The sequence below is a fragment of the Pectinophora gossypiella genome, chromosome 19 (genome assembly GCF_024362695.1).
Source record: "Pectinophora gossypiella chromosome 19, ilPecGoss1.1, whole genome shotgun sequence".
NCBI lineage: Eukaryota > Metazoa > Arthropoda > Insecta > Lepidoptera > Gelechiidae > Pectinophora > Pectinophora gossypiella.
The window spans coordinates 2,302,881-2,327,276 of NC_065422.1; the positions used below are offsets into that span (position 1 = coordinate 2,302,881).

At 38.7% G+C, this 24,396-nt stretch overlaps 1 protein-coding gene and 1 long non-coding RNA gene across 2 annotated transcripts in view; one reads left to right on the top strand and one right to left on the bottom strand.

Moving 5' to 3' along the window:
- Positions 1-24,396, bottom strand: part of LOC126375500 (neuropeptides capa receptor-like) — a 174,416-nt gene that overhangs the window by 1,421 nt on the left and 148,599 nt on the right. The window contains exons 5-7 of the mRNA XM_050022460.1: positions 17,800-17,912; positions 2,075-2,258; positions 929-1,108 (exon numbers count right to left, since the gene is read on the bottom strand). Of these exons, the coding sequence (XP_049878417.1) occupies positions 929-1,108; positions 2,075-2,258; positions 17,800-17,912 (477 nt within the window). The remainder of the gene's footprint in view (positions 1-928; positions 1,109-2,074; positions 2,259-17,799; positions 17,913-24,396) is intronic.
- On the top strand, positions 4,979-9,172 carry LOC126375605 (uncharacterized). The gene is made up of 2 exons (XR_007567616.1): positions 4,979-7,597; positions 7,670-9,172. It is a non-coding gene; the product is annotated as an uncharacterized LOC126375605 (long non-coding RNA).

Here is a 24,396-nt window from a genome sequence, read left to right on the forward strand (position 1 = left end):
GTCGACGACATTTTTTCGACAACACATGTCGCTAATTTAATATTTATAATATTGGGGGTCAATATTGTAATACCAAGAGTATTAAATCAATCAAGATGACCCTTTAGGCAAGTTCGAAACTTCCGCAATGTCTGACCGTATGATTTGTAAAGCAAATGAAGTGGGTCATCTCGAGTGGTTTAGAGCATTTACTGGCTGTTTGATTGATGTTTCTGTTTGACTACGAGAATGTTGATGAGTTTAAAGCTATTTCCGTAGACCTTCTGTTAGTTTAACACTTGTATTTAAATATTAAGCTATCGGGATAGACTGAAACATTGATTCGTGCGGCTTCTAGCTGATAGAAGGAAGCAATATTGGACCTCGTGTTCTTGTACAAGCTATTTAACGGTTCTATTGATTCCCCACATCCTTTATCCAAATTTAAAATAAGTACTCCGCTGAGATTTCGTAAGAAAAAAGCCTACTTCTTCTTTGTAACTCCACCATCCAGAACTAATTTGGATCAATATGCTACTATTTCCAGGCTGTGTAGATTCTATAACGTGTTGGCCAGATATCATGATCTTGACATTACTATGCCCTTAAATGCATATAAAAACACTGGCTGCTTAATGTTTTTTTTTATTATTTATTTAAATAAAAACATAATAATAAAATAATAATAATATTAATATAATAATATTTATTTATATAATATATATTTATTTTTGTTTTATTCTTTTTATATTTATTTTTATTTAAATAATGTATTTTTTTTAAATAATAGTTTATAATACTATCTTGTTTTTGTTGTTCACTTGATTGTGCTTGCTGTGACTACTTGTAATTGAGCTAGGTCTTAATCTTTTTTTTATTGTTTGTAACTTTGCATGTATAAGATTGATTGTGTGTAAGAAAACACATGTCCACGAAAAAAAAATCTCACCTCCGAAAGACCTTCCGGTCGATCCTGTTGCGGCGGTCGTTAGTACTGCGCACACGCACCAGATGTCCGTCACTGGTGTGGTTAACCATGGTCTCCCGTACACTGGATTGTTCCCGGTACTTGCTCTTCTTCCTTCGAACCTTGCTGCAGCACAGCGTCTCCTTAAACGCTATTCTGTACCTGTTTCGAAATGAAAATGTTAAAAAAATGCTAACATAATATTCGTAGGGAGGAAGTACACATTAAAATCAGAACTCTCATGTGGAATTATTACTTATGAATAAAATATTGGCCGGTGTAACATTTTACGTGTATTAGCGACATTGAAACGGTAATAAGGAAAACACGAGAAAATCAGCTTCTCAAGTCACTCCTGAAATCCCTAATGAGATGAGCACAGTCTCATTTCCTTTTACAACATAACCATTAAGATAAACAGCCTATATACGTCCCACTGCTAGGCACAGGCCTCCCCTCAATCAACCGGAGGGGGTATGGAGCATACTTCACCACGCTGCTCCAATGCGGGTTGGTGGAGGTGTTTTTACGGCTAATAGCCGGGACCAACGTTTTAACGTGCCCTCCGAGGCACGGAATCATCTTACTTTTTCGGACAATCAGGTGACTCAAGCCTGAAAAGTCCTTACCAAATAAAGAACAGTCTCACTAAGTGATTTCGACAATGTCCCCATCGGGAATCGAACCCGGACCTCCAGATCGTGAGCCTAACGCTCTAACCACTAGACCACGGAGGCTGTTATTAACATCATCATCATCATCAGCCCATTAACGTCCCCACTGCCGGGGCACGGGCCTTCCCTGTGGATGGATCGGGCCTTAAACCATCACGCGGGCTCAGTGCGGATCGATGGTTATTAACGACTGCTAATGCAGCCGGGACCAATGCCTTAACGTGCCTTCCGAAGCACGAAGGAGCTCGAGATGAAAACTTTTTTTTGTAGTCACCCCCCTATGACCGGCCTTTGCGAAAGTTGCTTAACTTCAACAATCGCCGACCGAGCGGGTTTCCTCAATATCCGACTCCTTATTAACATAACCATTAATAATTCTAAATCATAAATTTGAATTTAGATTCACAGATTAGAGTCGAATGAAAAGCTTAAGATAATAATTTAATCAGTTTACCTATGGCTCATAACGTTGTAGAGTATGGGGTTGACGGTAGCTGAGACGTAGTAGAGCAGACCAGCCACGCTGAAGAGGTACTGGTTGATGATGTGGTAGTGCGGCGAGTCGGCGCCGTAGATGAAGAACAGGCGCTGGAAGTGGAACGGAGCCCAGCAAACGAAGAATGCCACCACCACCGCCGCTGTTAAATGAGACTGCTATTAAAATAGTTACCTATTCAGGTTGTTAAGGACATCGCAACGAATACTAAGGGGGATGATTCAGTTAACATCAAGTGGAGTTTTCCGTCGCAGAATACATATTTTTTTGTTTTTGATTTTTTTCATACACGTACATAAACTCACGCCTATTTCCGGGGTAAGCAAAGACTATAGAATTCCATTTGCTTCGATCCTGACACACTTCCAAATTCATCATTCGCTTCATACACGCACGCCGGTTCAGGGTAAACCACTTCTAAGGAGATCTCCAATTTGGTCAATGTAAGTCCTTCTAGGTCTTTCTCTGCTGTACCATAAATTTTCGCTTTATATACCGCCGCCGCCGCTTTTTTTCCAAATAATAATCATTTACATTTTCGATGTAAAATGCAATTTGATATTAACTGAGAATAATGAGCTGAATCATCCTTCTCACTATTCATCACGATGTCACTTAGACCCCGTACAAGTACATACAGGTAACCATACAAGTATATAGCAAATGTAAATTGTTACTGGCAATAAATTTATTTTATTCTTATTCTTATTCTTAAGTACGTAAGGTTGTTAGGGACTGAAGTCCATGATTCTGAGTTGATATCAAGTGGAAATTCAAGTCGGAAAAGTTACGAAAACGATAGCGCTTTTTTATGATCTTAAGTTCCATACTTTTGCTACCTATTAACTAAACTAACACCCTGTATTTTATAGGTTTTTTCTCGAAATGGCTTTGTGGCGCTCAGGTACGTAATTTTGCCTTTTCAGTGACTATAAATATAGAAAAAGTCACACCGGGTGAGAGCGCTGCCCATTTGACTGGCCAAGTAGTTAATGCCATCTTCGGCAAATCCACAATAAGTCACACCAAAAATAATAATAAAGAAAAAGACACAAGTAGGTAATCTAAACAGTATAGTAAGCAGCCACCTTTGATACGTCATCGTATAAAAGCATATCTCCCACTATACTGATTTAACAACTCAGATACATTTTCAATTCAACTTTGACACGAACCTCTGAAATTGTTTCGCGTCTACCTCGCGGCACATCTGACCTAGTAGAGAATGCGTCCAAGTAATACCTGCTATTGCCATCTGAGGCAAAATCTAGACAAAATACAAATGTAAGTTATTTACACTGTATAAGGACCACCAATCGCTAAAAATTGAAAATGTAAAGATTTTCCTACTTAAAATCTTTAAAATTATAAATATAATTTTATGAAGAATATAACTTTGCCAAATATTTATACAAATTAATATGTTTAGCTATCAAAAAGGCATCTTAAATAAATGTCTATTTAAGGCTAAATTAGGAACCGGGGTTGCTAATAAGGACCGTTATACAAATTATTTTATGTAAGTAAGTCAATTATTTCACAATAATACCATTATTAATTTAATTGAATTATTTGTTATAAATAATTGGCATTATATTATTATATACGAATATTCACCAAAAGAGCAGACATTGTATTGGCTTCAATGGATATATAAAACTGAAAAGTTAGAATAAATCTGATCTTAAATCGAATTTTATTGGAAAATTCAAAAGATGTTATTATTTTAAAATAATAATTTTATCATTTTTTTAGTCTTTTATTACAGTATTTAAAGAAAAAGAACATCATAAACTTTTTAGTCAGCAGCATGAATAAAAGTATTAGATATTATGTATTTTTTAATTGTTCAGTCTTCTCTCATAAACCAAAAATAATTCATTCATATTTTAAAGATGTCTTTAGAATTTGTTAAATTTTATAAAGTATTTAAATAAAATCTGTCACTCTCTGTCTGTTTTATTATTAGAACTATAAGCGGTACGCAGGTATTTCCATGAAAATAAACAAAAGAAATCGCATAAATTTTCTAGATTAGTCTTTCAATCGGCTGCTTGACACAAACCCAAGGCTACTGCCAAATTGGCGGTGCTCAAGCAAAATACTGCGACTGCATTTCGGCTACGGGTGTTTTAGGATATTGCAAGGAAATTTGATGCATTTTTGAAAATGGGATGTCTGAGTTTTCGTTCATGGTCCTTATTAGGAGCCGGCCCTTATAAAGTGCAAGTGCCTTACTAACAATAAGTAAAAAAAAACCGACAGTTGAACATTCCTCAACGTTGACTGACGGAATCCTGCCGACAATCTAGAGTAATTACTCATCCACTTTTAGTTAATTACATCGTAGAGAAGTAATACATTTTCTCTTTATTAATTATATTAGGTACCTATCATTTATTTTTCTAAAGTAAAAGATACAAACATTGCGCAACGCTGGACCCCACGATGTGCTATGTGTATACGGGCATAGCACATTATCGCCACGAATGTAGAGGTACACATAATGAGGCTTTCAAATTCAAATTAAAAAAAAATATATAATAAAAAATAATAAAATAAATAACACCAACACTATACTACTACTGTATTTCACTTGCGGTCCAGGGAGGTAACGCTGCAAGCATAATGGGTACATTCGGGCGGAGTTCGCATTCCGGAGGGCTTTTTGACGCCTGATATGTTTATATATTATGTATATATATATATATGTACGTGTATTTTGACGTATTTTGGTGTAGGTTTTTAATTTGACTATGTTATATATTTTATTAACATTGTATTTAGTAATATTAATTTGGGATTAAATATAAAAATAAATTAATTCAACATTTAAAATTAAAACAAAATTTAATAATATATGTCGGAGTTAGCTATGAATTAAGAAGATAAATTGATCAAATTAGACACTATAATGAAGTTGCAACACTTCCATCCTGAAGTTGCAACGCTCCGACGAAAGGTGGCGTACGAGCAGAGCCGAGTGAAGTCAGGGAGTCACTACAGAGTCGTCGTGTCGAGCGGACGTGTACTGCCGTTCTAGTCGGGCAGTCTACCGCGAACCATCGTCATGAGCGGACGTGTCGAATAATTACGAGGAGTGCTATAGTCGCTTACCTATAACTTGTAGGGACGTCAAGAAAGTGTGATCGGAAAAGAGTACCTAGCAAGTACGTTCACATGTCCCGATGATTCGGTCCGAATATAGGAACCATGGGTGGTGGAGGGCAAGTAGAGGGCGAGTAGCCCTTTCGCGCTAACGCCCTTAGGCGCGTTAAATTACGAGAGACTGTGTAACCGTTACGAATACCGTGAAGTTGCCGTGAGTGTGTATCTTATTCTGTAACTTTATCTAATCGTGATACAAAAACTATGTGGAAGTAAATAAAATGATTGTGATACTGATGACGGCCATTATTGTCTTCTAACGCCCACCCTCCATTATGATGATGATGTTACGACCGACACCGACCCACTGCTACGACATCAGAAGCGGGATTAGTGGACTTGGATGAAGACAACGTGATGTGACGTTCACAACAAGACAATGCAAGTTTCGATTATCACAATCAGAAGAAGATTATGATGATTATCACATTCGTGTGACCACGTGATGAAGATGTAGTGTCATGCCTGAATTTGGAGATGGACCTGAATTTGAAGTGACCTGGACCTTGTTAATGATCGACATCACTACATGCCGTAAGATATGATGGCGTGAACATCACAATATGTCCATACTGTGTGCAGTCGTGTTTGAAAATTATGGAACCTGAAATTGAAAACTGTTATTACGGTGAGTCGTTTTCATACTGGAACCTTATTGTTGTTGACTTTATTGCTATGTGAATTTCCGTTTCTAATAATGAGGAAATTGTTTTTTAAAAAAAACAAAATTGACGAGACACATTGTGTCAATCCGTGTCAATCACACCGCGTTTTCCAATCTGTTTTCATCATCGTAAAATCTTTGTATTTTGGTCTAAAAATATTTCGAATTGGTGTAGACACGCTTGACCTGCGTGGTTAAAGTTGTATTTTCTCACTCCAAGCAAAAAGAAATTAATCATGACATGATAATTGAGTCTCGTTAAATAACGTGTTTTGTAATCTACCGTCATTCATCAAATGTTTCAATATTCAACATTCTTTAATAATCTTTTTAAACCGATTGAAAGAAAGTCATGTGAATACAATAACACAGTGAATTCTTTTGTTTCATGTCATAACTTGGTTCGGCAATTGGTGGATTGCAAGCGGCGATGTAAGTGGCGCGGGCTGAGCTGTAGTCGTGTAAAGTGACGACATCATGGCAGCGAGTTGTATACCAGCCGGACTTGCTGCGCTGGTGAAGACCTAAACCATGTCACAAGACCAGTGGTTGATCTTTTATTGGAAATTCTTATAAGTCCCGGTGAGTCGTATTTGTTTTACCTGACTTGAAAGATGGAAAGTTTTAATAGGATACAAACGAATATAGTGCAGAAAGTTCTCTTTTGTTAACTTTAGTTAAATTGGGAATCGTAATGAAGTGAAGTAAACATTCTGAAGTAAAATGATTTGGATTATGATTACTTAAATGAAATAGGCTTAGAAAATGCCCGAAACAGTAAATCATTAGTGAGAAAATTGGAGCAAAACATTCTAAATGATGATCATACCGAATCAGTAATTGTGTAAGTGCGGTAATATTTCCTCGAGGTGTTGGTCGCTACACTGTGACTTTATGACTTGTGTGTGTGAGAGCAGGGTGCTCTGTCGTTTTGTGGTCGTGGACCATGGTGGCCATCCCGGGAGGGGATGTTGTGACTTATGACTGTTTTGTAGCGTAACCACAGTTTGGGGAGGAATATTACAGTCTGTTGTGCTTTGCAGTAGATGTGTAGTAATGTTGGTTGATTTAATTGAGTAATGAAAGCTATGATTGACCTGTTTCGGAGCAACTCTGATAGGAAGCTGCGCACTTGTAGTGTTCGGGGCTGCAGCCACTTTTGTGCTGCTCGTCTTAGAAACTACAGGTATGCGGTCGAGGCCTGGATGTCATGTTGACTTTGTATTTGGTCATGACATTGTACCTGAATCTAAGTCAAGTTGACCTCCGGTAGAATTAGTCGAACTGCACAAATTAGAAATTAGTGATATAAAAGAAATTGTGTAACGCATTGACCACTATTCTACCAACTAAAATGTACGTAAAGTTTGTGTGCTAGCTGTGTTGAGATATCGTCACTTGGTGTAAGTGGCATGAGTTGCTGTCGCTCGATTTAGGTGGCAGTAACGACTGTGTTGGGATATCGTCACTTGGTGTAAGTGGCATGAGTTGCTGTCGCTCGATTTAGGTGGCAGCAACGACTGTGTTGAGATATCGTCACTTGGTGTAAGTGGCATGAGTTGCTGTCGCTCGGTTTAGGTGGCAGCAACGACTGTGTTGAGATATCGTCACTTGGTGTAAGTGGCATGAGTTGCTACCGCTCGATTTAGGTGGTAGTGACGCCTGGTTGTGAGATATCGTCACTTGGTGTAAGTGGCATGAGTTGCTACCGCTCGATTTAGGTGGTAGTGACGCCTGGTTGTGAGATATCGTCACTCAGTAGAGTGGCATGAGTTGCTACCGCTCGATTTAGGTGGTAGTGACGCCTGGTTTTGAGATATCGTCGCTCAGTAGAGTGGCATGAGTTACTATCGCTCGTTTAGGTGATAGTAACGACCGATGTGTAAAGAGTAATTGGATTTTCAAGTTTGGTTGTTTATAGTGTGTGAATACTGGTCAATGGTCCGTGTATTGTTAGTTGATGATTTATCATGATGTAATGTGAGCTCATGTAGAGTCACAAGTAGAGCTCGTGTAGAGTCACAAGTAGAGCTCGTGTAGAGTCACAAGTAGAGCTCGTGTAGAGTCACAAGTAGAGCTCGTGTAGAGTCACAAGTAGAGCTCGTGTAGAGTCACAAGTAGAGTTCGTGTAGAGTCACAAGTAGAGCTCGTGTAGAGTCACAAGTAGAGCTCGTGTAGAGTCACAAGTAGAGTTCGTGTAGAGTCACAAGTAGAGCTCGTGTAGAGTCACAAGTAGAGCTCGTGTAGAGTCACAAGTAGAGCTCGTGTAGAGTCACAAGTAGAGCTCGTGTAGAGTCACAAGTAGAGCTCGTGTAGAGTCACAAGTAGAGCTCGTGTAGAGTCACAAGTAGAGCTCGTGTAGAGTCACAAGTAGAGCTCGTGTAGAGTCACAAGTAGAGCTCGTGTAGAGTCACAAGTAGAGCTCGTGTAGAGTCACAAGTAGAGCTCGTGTAGAGTCACAAGTAGAGCTCGTGTAGAGTCACAAGTAGAGCTCGTGTAGAGTCACAAGTAGAGCTCGTGTAGAGTCACAAGTAGAGCTCATGTAGAGTTCATGCAGAGATCATGCAGAGTCCTATATAGTCTCATGTTAGGTCAGGAATGACCGAGCGAACTTGGATACTGTGCTGTGGTATATTGTTTCAGATTAACACACGAGGACGTGTGTCACGCAGGATGGCCGTGTCGGAGTTAGCTATGAATTAAGAAGATAAATTGATCAAATTAGACACTATAATGAAGTTGCAACACTTCCATCCTGAAGTTGCAACGCTCCGACGAAAGGTGGCGTACGAGCAGAGCCGAGTGAAGTCAGGGAGTCACTACAGAGTCGTCGTGTCGAGCGGACGTGTACTGCCGTTCTAGTCGGGCAGTCTACCGCGAACCATCGTCATGAGCGGACGTGTCGAATAATTACGAGGAGTGCTATAGTCGCTTACCTATAACTTGTAGGGACGTCAAGAAAGTGTGATCGGAAAAGAGTACCTAGCAAGTACGTTCACATGTCCCGATGATTCGGTCCGAATATAGGAACCATGGGTGGTGGAGGGCAAGTAGAGGGCGAGTAGCCCTTTCGCGCTAACGCCCTTAGGCGCGTTAAATTACGAGAGACTGTGTAACCGTTACGAATACCGTGAAGTTGCCGTGAGTGTGTATCTTATTCTGTAACTTTATCTAATCGTGATACAAAAACTATGTGGAAGTAAATAAAATGATTGTGATACTGATGACGGCCATTATTGTCTTCTAACGCCCACTCTTCTAACGACGCTCACCCTCCATTCTGATGATGATGTTACGACGACCGACACCGACCCCCCACTGTTACGACATATATAATTAATAGATAGATAGATAATTTATTAATATTTTTTATATATTTTTTTATATTTTTAAATTATAATTATTAATATTGTTTTAGTAGGTAACATGGCCATGTTCGCTAATAAAATTTAGATGGCGCTGTTGCCCTCGTTTAACCTTCTAATTTCATGCATTCCAGACATATGCATCTCTTATCTTTTTATTTGGGTATTAAATCACGACCCTTGTTATTACACCCAGGCACAACACATCTTCCACCATAGAGCAACACGCACCTCCGCTTTCCACCCATTATTATTCTGATCAAAATAAAGAGAAGCAATATAGGTAGCAACGTAATTCTTACATAATATTGTAGCAGAGTACAAACTTTGCACATACTGGCTTTTCGTTCTGACCGTCATCATTTAAAATTACGGAATTCTCATTCCATTCCGCATTTCCTTTCATTTTACACTTTTTTGACTCACTGCATCCCCGACCTTCATAAGAACAACACAAGTATATTATACTGTTTAGTGTGCCCTCTAATTCGTGATTCTTTTGTGAAGTGTGTATATTGTGAACTATGTATATTCCTATCCTGTTTGTGAAGTGCTTTTAATAAACTGTATATACTCCTGCTTGCTGCTTGCCTCTAATTTATTATCGTTATCACCGATCACTCCCCTACTCTGCCGGCACGTCGGGATACCATATCCTCACCACCCAGCGTGCCGCAATATGATCCAAATATCAGGCAACAATTATTTTTAGGTATATGCATCAGACATTACATTATAATTATGTTTATTTATGTCATTGTATTTTTAATTATTGGTAATTATTCCGAATGGTTTGTTATTTACGCTCAACCTGAGATTTTAGGTACTGGTCTAAACGTAGTAGGTATTATTCGTTATTTTATGATGATTTATTTTTATGAAAACGTATCATGCGGTGTAAATATAATTTACTACATCCTGTCTACTTACAAAATAACGCTGGAATACGGGTAGAACTGAACCTAAATCTTTATGACAGGGGTTGTGGATATTTTTATCTTTTCTACAAAGGTTCCCAAGGGCAAACTGTGATTATTATTTTCATAGTCTTCAATGTAGTAGGTACATTATTCATCATCCCTTACTGAACCCTACCAATAGTCGGGAAGCGTGCCCTTTCTTCCTCGATTTTGGTATTACATCATCATTTGTTACACTTATTTATTTTCCGTCAGTTTACTTAATTAATGTCTAGCCTTAAAGTCAGTCATGTGCCGTTACTGGGGATGTGCCCACTTTGGGAACGGTCCCGGAAACAAGAGTAAAAAGGCACAAGACTTTTGTAAAAATAGCTTTACTACCTAACCTTTAAAGCCTTTAACCTTTTTTTGAGTCAAATAGCACTTTTATCCATAGAGTATTCGTAGTCTAAGTATATTGTTAATTTATAATACGTATGTATGTAGGTATAGTATATTTTATATGTGTAGGTATATATTTATAGAGGCTTAGGCATATGTTTGTGTATATACACTTCTCATCAAAAAAATCGAAACACTTCCGTTTTCATTGTTTCTGTCCGAATTTAACACAAAAAAGAATTCATACGATGAAAAAAAAATACATAAATGTATAGCTGGCAGTTTGGCCATTACAGTAATAAGCGAAAATTCTAAATTCAAAATTAGAATTTCATTTGTTTATCTTATAAACGAAATGAATCACTGTTTTGAGACAAATGTGTGTTTAGGGTTGGAGTACATTTAGCGTTTAAAAACTAAAAATTGGCGCCTATCCTTAAACTTTTTGTTTTTTATTTCAATACTGTGACTTTGGGACGTCTGAAAAAAGGTTTTTTTTCTAAAACGTATGGATACTTCGCCCACAGAAGCCGCCCAAGTTGTGGCATTGCTGGATTCTGGCCTTAGTCAGCGTGTTGTGGCTGCAAGACTGCATCTAAGCCTGTCATCTGTTCATAGAGTCTATAAACGTTATCGGGAGACTGGTTTGTTCACGCGCCGTTCAGGATCTGGCAGGAATCGGGTCACTTCTGAGCAAGATGATCGATTTATTGTAACAACTTCTTTAAGAAATCGACGCCTTAACGCTTTTCAACTGCAACAGCGGCTTCGTGTTGTACGAAGGGTGGCTGTAAGTGACTCTACAATTAGAAGAAGGTTGAAGGATCGTGGACTGGTACCGCATAAGCCAGCAAATGGGCCGAAATTAACTGCAGACCATCGAAGAGCGCGCCTTAACTTTGCACGTGAGCACCTAAATTGGTCATACCTACAGTGGAGCAAAGTTCTCTTTTCTGATGAGTGTAAAATTATGCTGTATGGTAACGACGGAAGGAACAAGGTCTACAGAAGAGACGGAGAACGCTATGTACAATGCTGCATTGAAGAAAAGGTCAGCTATGGTGGCGGTTCGTGGACGGTTTGGGGAGGAATCAGCGCCGACGGTAAGACAGAGCTTGCTTTCGTGTCTGGGCCACGTCTGCCTGCACTAAACTGTCATCGGTACGTCGAAGAGTGTCTCGAGCCTCATGTGATGCCCTATGCACATTTTATTGGCAACGGCTTCATATTCATGCACGACAATGCTAGGGCTCACACCGCGGGCGTCGTACGAGATTATCTTAACGAAGTCGATATCTCTATTATGGAATGGCCAGCAAGAAGCCCGGACATGAATCCCATTGAACATCTGTGGGATGAATTAAAGAGACGAATTCGAGCAAGAGATCCTGCCCCAGAAACACTTAGCCAGCTGCAAGATGCAATCCAAGAGGAATGGGACAATATACCACAGCATGTGATCGTAACTCTCATCCGATCGATGAAGAACCGTATGGAAGCAGTAATTAGAGCTCGGGGAGGAAATACAAGTTATTAAATAAACGTTTTTTAGCTTTTTTTTTCATTTACGTGTGTTGTTTTATCCATTTCCTTTATACTCCATACGGAATAAAAATGACTCATTTAACAAAATACGAAACCTATGAAAAATTCATTTAAATTTAGAACATTAACATTAAGATTTGATAAGCTCATATTACTCACTATTAAACGACATTTAACATTTATTCCTAAATGTACACATTTTTCTGATAATCCTGACAAAACGTAAACTTGCAAGGTGTTTCGATTTTTTTGATGAGAAGTGTATATATATATATATATATAGGCTGTTGATGATGAGGATGATGAAGCATTTTTGTAGTCGTTACATGAGCCATGTCAGGGACCTTTGGCCTTTGACATACAAATACCTAATTTAACCGTAATTACGTATTTAGATTACATAACATAAATAACATAACATAAATATCCTATATACGTCCCACTGCTGGGCACAGGCCTCCTCTCAATCAACCGGAGAGGGTATGGAGCATACTCCACCACGCTGCTCCACTGCGGGTTGGTGGAGGTGTTTTTACGGCTAATAGCCGGGACCAACGGCTTAACGTGCCCTCCGAAGCACGGAATCAACTTACTTTTTCGGACAATCAGGTGATTCAAGCCTGAAAAGTCCTTACCAAACAAAGGACAGTCTCACAAAGTGCTTTCGACAATGTCCCCATCGGGAATCGAACCCGGACCTCCAGATCGTGAGCCTAACGCTCTTACCACTAGACCGCGGAGGCTGTTACGTATTTAGATTACCACTTACTAAATATGTTTTTTTTATAATAATCAGTTTATATTTATTTATTTCCACAACACAAATCACTATCAAAATGAACAATGGAGGTAGTTATGGATCCCCACAGCGTATCGTAAACGTAAGATTGTGACGCATCAGCATATATCAGGGTGGTCTGTCAGGGGCCTGTTTAATAAAACTTACAATTGTAAATTACAATGACAATTTGATGTACATTGCGGAGTTTGTGATCACAAATATTTTGCAGTTTCATATTAGCTACGTAATGAACACCAAATTGTCGTGGTAATTTACAATTGTAAGTTTTATTAAACAGGCTCCTGGATGAATTTGCAGTAGGTACGGGTGGCGGATGCATCGCTTGCAGCAAGATAAGCCTAGCGTTACTTTTAAGACTGTACTTTTCAATCAGTAAAACACGACATATAAATCTGTTCGGTTCTTTTACTCTACATTTAATTTAATTAGTTTAAAAAAAAAACATTTTCTTAGCTCCCGAAACTTGACTAGGTTCACAATATAAAAGACTTTACACTTGACTTAAAAAAACAGTGAACTAATTACTTCATTGCATTCACATTATTTTACATCAAGCAATTTTATTGCAAGTTATTAGCATGTTTTAATGAAGAATCATCATAAAAATAAATATTTATAGGCGAACCAGCGCGGGCAATAACCGTGAAATCAAATATTCGAATCAGATATCAGACGAAAGACGTGGGCGTCCAATTTCAAAATTCGAACATGTAAACTAAACTTATAAAAAATAAAAACAACGGTGCGTGCGTTGCCTTTATGATTCAAGTCTAAACTAATTCGACGGGGGTGTGAGGTAAACTTAGCTCAGTCGCTGGGAGCAGAGAGTTGCCGTTCTATACAAGGTATTTGTATGTCCCTCAGCCGTCACTCACACAGTTGCGCGTGGTGATAATGTCAATGTGTCATCATCATCATCATTAGCCCATTAACGTCCCCACTGCTGGGGCACGGGCCTTCCCTATGGATGGATAGGGATATCGGGCCTTAAACCACCACGCGGGCCCAGTGCGGATTCATCAATCCGTTAACCATCGTTATTAACGACTGCTAATGCAGCCGGGACCAACGGCTTAACGTGCCTTCCGAAGCACGGAGGAGCTCGAGATGAAAACTTTTTTTTGTGGTCACCCATCCTATGACCGGCCATTGCGAAAGTTGTTTAACTTCAACAATCGCAGACCGAGCGCATTAACCGCTGCGCCACCGAGCTCCTTTATACGTAGTTATTATTCCTTATTCTAGAGGTATGCTCTTGGATTGAGAAGACCAGCGTACAAGAAAGAACAATTTGAAACAAAAAAGCAGTCAGTTGCCTTACTATTAAAGAGGTTTTACAGTGGGAACATTCCCACGGCAGTTCACTGCTTAAAATATTGCGGTGTTGCCTGTTCGTGAATGATATTTTGAGATTTATTTGGAATCAAACAAAAAAAAAATGTAATGGAAATTAATGATTACTTCGACCTTCCTTTGGCTTTTGCAATATCATTGTTTGAGGTTGTTTGTCGTGTTGTGCGCGAACCTCGTATAGAGGATAATATTTGAAAGAATTAATCGACCCTTGAAGCGCTTATCGTTATCGACCCTTGACGGTCGAGCGCTGAGTGAGGCAAGTCGTAGACCACGCCGACGGGGTCGGCATCATAGTTTTGAAGTGTTTGTTGTGGCTTCTTTTTTTTCAAATTAATAATAAAACTAAAAATAAGTTCGTGGAAATAATCATAAGGTGGTAGCGAACGTCTTGATGTAGATAACATTGCAGGCTGATCAGCCGATTGTTGGAAAGTAGGGTGTATTTGTTATTCAGATGGCACGTTAAGAAATATTAACCCTGGAGGAGAAGAAAGCTCTAAAATAACTTAACTAATTAACTTTTTCTTTTTTTTGGTTAGTTTTTTACGTTTTTTTTTTGTTTTTGTTATAACATCTGCTTAGATTAAGCTCACGACTATCTCCCTATGAACTTTCTATATACAGGGTGTTAGTGACATCGTAACGTATACTCAGGGGGATGATTCAGACCATGATTCTGAGTTAATATCAAGTGGAATTTTTCGTCGCAAAATTCATGATTTTTTTAAATTATTTTCAATTCTATACTTTTACGATAAAAATTCCACTTGAACTCAGAATAATTAGCTGAATCATCCCCCTCAGTATTCGTTACGATGTCACTTACACCCCACACAAGTACATACGGTAGCCATATAAGTAGGTATGGGTGTTAGTGACACCGTAACGAATATTGAGGGGGTGGTTTAGACCATGATTCTGAGTTGATATCAAGTGGAATTTTCAGTCTGAATATTCCTGAAAATGTTTGTGTTTTTTTTAATTATTTGCAATTCCATACTTTTGCGACAGAAAATTCCACTTGATATCATCTCAGAATCATAGCCTCAATCACCCCTCAAAGTTTTCGTTACGATGTCACTAACACCCTGTATATTTACTTTACTATTTATTAGACAGCCACCTCCTATCACGTACGTCTAACACAAAGCTCGGTAAGGTGTAGTGTCTTAGTTCATCTTGCGATGGATGTACTTCTGATTACTCCAATTGAGATATAGTTGTAAGCTTACATTATTTTTATTTTCTCTTGTTAGGAATATGTTATTATAGCCCAGAAGAAGAAGCCGTGGTAGCCCAGTTGATAGAACGCTTGCCTCTCACTTTGAGGTCGCAGGTTCGAATCCAGCACAGGCCTAAACCAATGATTGTCGAATTTGTTTTCAAAGTCATGTTTGGATCATAAATGATTATCACGTGCTCAGCGGTGAAGGAAAACATCGCGAGGAAACTCACAATCCCGAGAAATGCATTTTCGGAGGTATGTGACCTAACCTGTATTGGGCTGGGTCAGAGTCAGACAGGTAGTAGCTTCTATGAAAAACCGGACCTGTCAAATCATCAGGTTAGGTAAGCGAACCCTGTGAGAAAACGGGACAATGCTAGGGAGATGATGTAAGCAAAATGTTGTTATCTTGTTGTTTTCTCAAACTCATTGAAAACTTTAACTTATTTTACAGACATCTTTACATACAGTATTGTTGAACGTCACACGAGCGCAAGACAACTCGCATAAGGGTTTGAACACGAGTTTAGTACAAAGGAATTTTTACGAAGCAATTTCTAGCTGATATTATATTTTGACTACGTAGTGTTACTCTTTATTCTGCGCTTAGAAGTAGTGCTTTGAAGAATACAGCTAAAGACAGCTTGTCTTGAACTGGAATGTTCGATATAACGAGGTCTCCTATCTCTATACAGGGTGTAAGTGACATCGTAACGAATACTTTGAGGGATGATTCATACCATGATTCTGTCTACCCTTCTTTTTCTTTGCATTTGATGTCGGAATGTTCTTATTTACATAGTCAACAGCCTCCGTGGTGTAGTGGTTAGATCGTTAGGCTCACGATTTGGAGGTCCAGGTTCGATTCACAATGGATTTTTCAACGACTTTGGGATAAAGCTTTTGACAAAGAATAATGTCAGGCTGTTTATAAAAACAGCCTGTATACGTCCCACTGTTGGGCACATGCCTCCCCTCAACCTACCGGAGCGGGTATGGACCATACTCCACCACGCTGCTCTACTAAGTAAGTATTTCAGTTTTACTTCAATCTTCTTCTATCGAGTGAGTTGTGCAGTGGATGACCAACCGTGGGAAATAATCATGGATATCACTTTGCGATCCCTTGTTGGATTACTACATTGCAAGTTGATCACCCGATTGTCCGAAAGTAAAATGATCCGCGTTTCGAAGGGCACGTTAATTATTCGGTCTTGGCTGCTATTTACTACGCCTTTCGCTGTTCAATAGTAACTATGACACCATGTGATGAGATAGGTCGTTGCCCTCACAGCCCACACGAGGGAAGATGCGGCACGAAACTCCTCAAATTGCGTTTCCACCATCTAATTACAAGGGTATTCGAGTCACGATCCCACAATAAATTGCACCTTATTTAACTTCTAGCACGAAACATCTTGTTCGAATTATAACTTTGTTTTTATTTATGCTTGTTTTCGTAATATTTCAACACAATCTCAGCCCGTAACTGTCTGTACGTGAGCGAATAATTTCTTGAACAAACGTCTAATATTCTTACAACTCATATTTTATTACCTCGCTGCCGAACTGGGAGTACAGAAAAAATATAAATGCGTGTAGAGAAAAATAAGCTCAGTGGTCTGGTGGTCAGAGCTTTCTGAAGGTCCGGGTTCGACTCCATTGTCGAAATGACTTTATGGGACTCTCCTTTGTTGAGAATATTGCAGGTTTAAATCACCTAATTGTCCGAAAAAGTAACATGTTTTCGTGCTTAGGAAGGTACGTTAGCCGTTGGTCCCGGGTTTCTACCAACACGCAGTTAAAGTAACTTTTAAGGTAAAATTAAAGTGCACCCATTTGCCACAATAATAGAAATCCTTATGGGGCAACAGAAGTATAGTAGATAAGGTATATTTTTAGCCTTAACCTTTGCAGGGATTTGTGGAATCCGCTTAGTTATTCAGAATATATTATTTTGGGGAATCTGAAAAGGGTAAAATACCGAAACGTAAGTCAATAGTCGTATATTTTTTGTAAAAGTAACTTTTCTGTTGCAGCGAATGCCTTTGCTCTCTGGGATGTCGTAAAACACGACAAAGGGATTTGTTCCTCCTTCAAAATTACGGACGTATTTAATAGTTTTATGAGGAACTTTTGAGGCTACGTTCCTCAAAAACAAATTAAGATATCCATCTAAGGACTCCTCAAAAATACATCACCTAAAGACTCGGTTCTGATCGCGAGCGAGAGTTCTGTCTGATTTGACCACACTCACCCAACATCCTAATGATCGTCTTCCTCGACTGGGCCTGCCGTGCTTCGCCGTGCACGCTGCCGTTGACTCCATTCAGGGTTCCAGGACTCCCGGGCTTGTGGGCGTGGGTTGATCTGTGAAAAATAATTGCTAATTATTTATTTATTATGGTGCATCAATAGCAGTACTCTTCCTTTTTGATGGAAACGGCAAAGGACTGGAACTGTCTGCCTTCGTGTGTTCCAATTGATATCATCATCAGCATCATCAGCCCATTAACGTCCCCACTGCTGGGGCACGGGCCTTCCCTATGGATGGATAAGGAGATCGGGCCTTAAACCATCACGCGGGCCCAGTGCGGATTTATGGTTATTAACGACTGCTAATGCAGTCGGGACCAACGGCGTAACGTGCCTTCCGAAGCACGGAGGAGCTCCAGATGAAAAATGTGGGCTTTGCGAAAGTTGCTTAACTTCAACAATCGCAGACCGAGCGCGTTTACCGCTGCGCCACCGAGCTCCTCCCCAATTGATATATTTCTCTGAAATACTTCGGAATAATAATGTTTTGGCTATCTTAGCCGTGGTGGAATGTCAATTTGTCCAAAGTTTTGCTTACTCAGAAGTAGGTATATACATAGGTACATAGCTGTCAAACTCCTAACCCTCATTTTTGTTTCACCGCAGTCGGGTGAAAACAGAAACATTTACCATTTGCCAAGTACTTATATGATATTACGAGTTGATTGGCTTCATTTACAAGTTTTAAAGGTGAAGACATACTACTTCTTCGGTCAAGAAATAACAAACTTTGTACTAAGTTAGTAAAACTTTATAGTTCACGAAAGTTTGCGTAACATTATAATTTACTTCAGCGCCGCATTAAGGGTCTGGTCTGTGGGGTAGACTACACCTGTGGTGGGAGCACCATTTAGTTTTCAGTTATACAGGGTGGCCTAAAATTTCACGGATAAGAAAATGACAGGTATAACTAAAATTAGATGAATAAATGATTGAGCGTTGGACTCCCGATCCGGAGGTCCCGGGTGCGAATCCCGGTGGGGACATTTCACAAAAATCACTTTGCGATCCCTAGTTTGGTTAGGACATTACAGGCTGACCTGATTGTCCGAAAATAAGATGATCTGTGCTTCGGAAGGCACGGTAAGTGAGTAATCGTTATATAAGCCATGTCAGGGGCGTTTGGGGGCTCAATCCCCGCGACCTGATCACTCTAGCCATAGAGGCGGCCAATCAGCTCGCAACACCAAACACTTCAGAGCCCCGATACCGACCCCGCCGGCGTGGTCGACGACTTCCCTCATTCAGCGCTTATCGCTATCGACACAGTAGGGTCGATTAATTCTTTCAAATATTTTTCCCCTCGGACGACGCCCTGAGCCGAGGTTCGCGCCCTACTGGGCACCCTCAGGCTTGTTATCTTAAATTTTGTACCGGATGAGAGCCCTCAGCGCTCCCCATTTGTCCGGCCAAGTAATTAATGCCATCTGCGGCAAATCTACAATACATTGTTTTAAATTTACGCGGTTATTATCATAATTAAAGCACATAATAACGGGTTCTTACCGCGTTTAAATAGGGATATGAGACTCCCGATATTTCGACACTGTTACAAGTGCCATGATCACGGGATATCGGGAGTCTCATATCCCCATTTAAACGCGGTAAGAACCCGTTATTATGTGCTTTAATTATAAATCTACAATAATACAGTTTTAATATGAAAATTACGTAGTTTCTCATTGCTCGGGTACATACGAGTAACTATGCAAACATACAATGTTAATGGTAGAAGCGTATATTAAAATAAATGTTGCTTGACATTTGGATCAAATTATGTATAGAACTATGTTGCTACCTATGTTGCTTCTCTTTAGTTTGATGACAATAATAATGGGTGGAAATGAAATTATTGTGCTTGAGTGCACGTAATAACAAGGGTCATTATTAATACCCAAAAACAAAGACAAAAGATATATGTATTGTATATGTCTGTTATCCACGAAATTAGAAGGAAAATCTGTACAGCGCCATCTATTGTCAGGTGTTGTTATTTTTGTAAATTTTATTATTATATTTTAAGTGTGTTGTATTTTGTATGTATGGATTTTTTTCTGAAATAAAGCTTTATTATTATTATTGTATGTCTTTTTCATATCTCAGGCCTATGGAGGCCCGGACTTTTGGAAGGCGTGCGTGGGGCCGAAGCCAACACGTAGAGGCCCTAAGACAGTTTAATCTAAATGTGGTGTGACACCAACCGGCGATTATCCCTGTATGCACTATGGGAGTGCACCCAAAGACAATCCCCGGTTCGTGTAGGACTATTGCAGATTATGGGAACAAAGGAAACTGGGCTATTGGGTTGGGGGTTAGTGGACCGGGATACTGGAGCTATGGGGGACTATGGCTATGGTATGTGGTATTATTATTATTATTATATTGTTTTTGAGGAACAAAGCCTGGAAAGTCCCTAATTCCTGAACTGTAAGCCTAATGACTAAGGGATATCCAAAAATTATCCTCAGACTTAGGCAATAAATCCGGTAATCAATCAACAAGAAATCCCTTGAGTAACACGACTTATCTCTCGAGAATCACCCCATTATGGTAAAGTTCAAATATCGTCTACAAAAGGCTTACTAACTTCCTTAAGACTGTCATCCTGTCATTATACACGTTAGTAACAACGTAACGAAGACATTGGGGGATGATTCAGACCATGATTCGGAATTTTCCGTCGCAAAATTTCATGTTTTTTTTTAATATTTCCAATGAAGGACTTTCCAAGCTACGTAATATAGATGGCGTTGTACAGCTCTAACGTGATAATTACCTATTTTCTCATTAATCGGGTACATAAATTATTCCAAAATACAATGTAATGGCAGAAGCATTATATATATATAAAAATAATTGTTGCTTGATATTTAGATCATATTTTGTACAGAATTATGTTAGCAGATGCATGTTTCCAATATTTATTTTCTTAAAAGATGGTCTTTTGTACTTTAGTTCACTTTTTCTCACGCGAGAGGGCGCGGAGGTATTAGGCGGCAGCGGCACGGTTGATTCTCACAGCGGGCATTCGAACGTGGGTAGGCTCGATACTAGCAGTTTATTGTAAAAATTAATAAAAAAATAAAATAAATAAATAATAAAATATTTTTATTTTTCTCCAGTAAGTATTTTACAATATTGAAATTGTGGACCTCCTAGTAAGCAATTTAATATGCTCGTATTGGGAGTGACCACGCTGCTCCCGAGGGTTACAATATATAAATACTTAACTTAAAAATAAAATAAAGTATTAAAGAAGAACAAAAAGTGAAATGAAAAAAAAGTAATAATATTAAAATATAATATTATATCTCTTCTTCTCTTCTTTAATACTTAATTTATATATATATATATATATATATATATATATATATTAGGTTTTATATATAATTAGGTTTTCCCTTCGCGGGTTGGAAGGTCAGACAGGCAGTCGCTTTTATAAAAAATCGGACCTGTCAAATCTTCAGGTTAGTAAAGCAGACCCTGTGAAAAACGAGATAATGCAATACAAAACAAGACAAATATACTTTATTGCACCAAAATAAAAATAAATAATTACAAAAGACTCTTAGCTAGCAAAAAAACTAGTAATGCTAATAAAAAAAAATATAAATAATAATAAAAATAATATAACAAAAATATTTATTCAGAAACAATAATAATAAAAAACAGAATGTAAATCCACCTCAGGCTTCGTCAGTACCAACATTCATATTAAAAAATAATAACAATAAATTGTTTTAAGTTTACGCGGTTATTATCATAATTAAAACACATAATAACGGGTTCTTACCGCGTTTAAATGGGGATATGAGACTCCCGATATTTCGACACTGTTGCAAGTGCCATGATCACGGGATGACTGATGAGATTGGAGTGGAGTAGGTAGATCCATATTTTTTTCTTGAAATATCGGGAGTCTCATATCCCCATTTAAACGCGGTAAGAACCCGTTATTATGTGTTTTAATTATAATAATAATAAAAACAAAAAATAAAATATTATTAAAATTAATGCTAGTGGGATGACGAACTATGACCCCGAGCAATGAGAAAATAGGTGATTATTACATTAAAGTTGTATAGCTCCATCTATATTTGATTTGGGGGCGTAGCCTGGAAAATCCCTCATTCGTTTGAGTTACAACAGCCATAGAAATTGCGATCGGAACACATTGTAACTTGACTATAGAGGTATAACACCTCAGCGACCACCGGGCTAGGTCGGCGCGCGAGTTAAGGAATCTACTTCCGCATCATCAGCATTCTTATGGAATGCTTTATATGTAAGAACTAGATTAAGAAATTGTATGTTGTTGTAATAACCTAGTTTAAGATTATAGATGTAAACAATTTATTATTGCATTAGGTTAGTATATAAACATAAGTATAAATTCTACTTGATATCAACTCAGAATCATGGTCTGAATCATCCTTCAAAGTTTTCGTTACGATGTCACTGACAACCTGTATATTTAATACATACATACATACATAAACTCACGCCCGTAATCCCAAATGGGGTGGGCAGAGCCACAAGTAATCAAAGACAACTTGCAGCCACTGTTGATACGAAGTCCTAAGATGGATATGATGAACCTTATGGTGATAAGGGATCAGCCTATCGCCCATAACATTAGTCCATCATATTAGAGGACGCAATCCCTCTGTTGGTTTTTACGACATGCCCGACTGCGATGCATGACTGTATACAGGGTGTTAGTGACATCGTAACGAAAACTTTGAGGGATGATTCAGAACATGATTCTGAGTCGATATCAAGTGAATTTTTCCGTCGCAAAAATCATGTATTCTTTTTAGTTTTTTTAAATTATTTTCAATTCTATACTTTTGCGATGGAAAATTCCACTTGATATTAACTCAGAATAATGAGCTGAATCATCCCCCTCAGTATTCGTTACGATGTCACTTACACCCCGTACAAGTACATACGGTAGCCATACAAGTAGGTATGGGTGTTAGTGACACCGTAACGAATATTGAGGGGGATAATTCAGACCATGATTCTGAGTTGATATCAAGTGGAATTTCCTGTCAAAAAATTCATGAATTTTTTTGTGTTTTTTTTTAATTATTTTCCTATCCATACTTTTGCGACGGAAAATTCCACTTGATATCAACTCAGAATTTTGGTCTGAATCATCCTTCACAGTTTTCGTTACGATGTCACTAACACCCTGTATTTAATAAGTAAGCAATAACCAATTTCACGGTCAGCCCGCGACACATATATCGTGCATGGTTACTATTGTCAATCATGCTACTCGTAAACTAGGAATATTACGGTTTATGCTCCATTTTGCTTCCTTTGAGTAACAGGACCCGACAAATAGTGCGTGAAAGGGTTGTTATTATAACTACAATGCCTTTATACGCCTCGCCTTTATGTCCATTATCTTATTAGCGGAGGAGGATGACTAGAGCATACAGTGCTCTCAAATTCAAACTCAAAAATACCTTTATTCAGTTTTTAAAACTATATGTAAGTAGTTGGAGGCCCCGATTCCTCCAGACACTTCCTAATTTTATTTTAATAATAATAATAATAATAATAATAAAAAAGTTTATTCAGGTAAAATCTACGACACACATATACATTTAAAACATTAAAATATACACACATAACATTAATACAACATACAATTTATACATTATTTTAAGGTATACTCGCCCTTTTCTTATCCGCCGAAACGGAAAGGGACGGATGATTGACAACTCATCATCCCTATAGCATTATCCTGTTTTTCACAGGACTCTACCCTAACCTAACGATTTGACAGATCCGGTTTTTTTTACAGAAGCGACTGCCTGTTTGACCTTCCAACCCGCAAAGGGAAATCCACCCAAATACAGGTTAGGCCGCATATCTCCTAAAATGCATTTCTCGGGAATGTGGGTATCCTCACGATGTTTTCCTTCACCATGAGCATGTGATAATCATTTAATCCAAACATGAATTCGACAATCATTGATTTAGGCCTGTGCTGGATGATTGACAACTGATAAGTTTAAAATTAATGAGTGAATGATTGAATAACCCGGGCGAATAAAGTAGACACCTCGCTGGTCATATTTTTCATCCTGCATTGACCAAAAGTGGAACTCGGTCAGCCCACGACTCATATACATCTTCCCCTCAGCCACAACTCAAACACAACAATTGCGAAATGACGTAGATTCAAAGAATGTAAAATTGACCTTCAAAAAGTTTATCCATGATAATGACGTTGAATAAAAATATTCAGAGTGTTATTTGCAACCCAGCATCTCCGGATTGTGAGCCCAACACACAACCACACCATAGAGGCCTTTTCTTGACGTGACTTATTTGCCGCAGATGGCACTGCTTAGCTGGACAAATGGGGAGCGCTGAAGGCTCTCACTCGGTACAACATTTAAGGTAAAAGGCCTGGGGGTGCCCAGTTGGGCGCGAACCTCGGCTCAGGGCGTCGTCTGAGAGGAAAAATATTTGAAGGAATTAATCGACCCTAGTAGATCGATGTGTATCATCATCAATC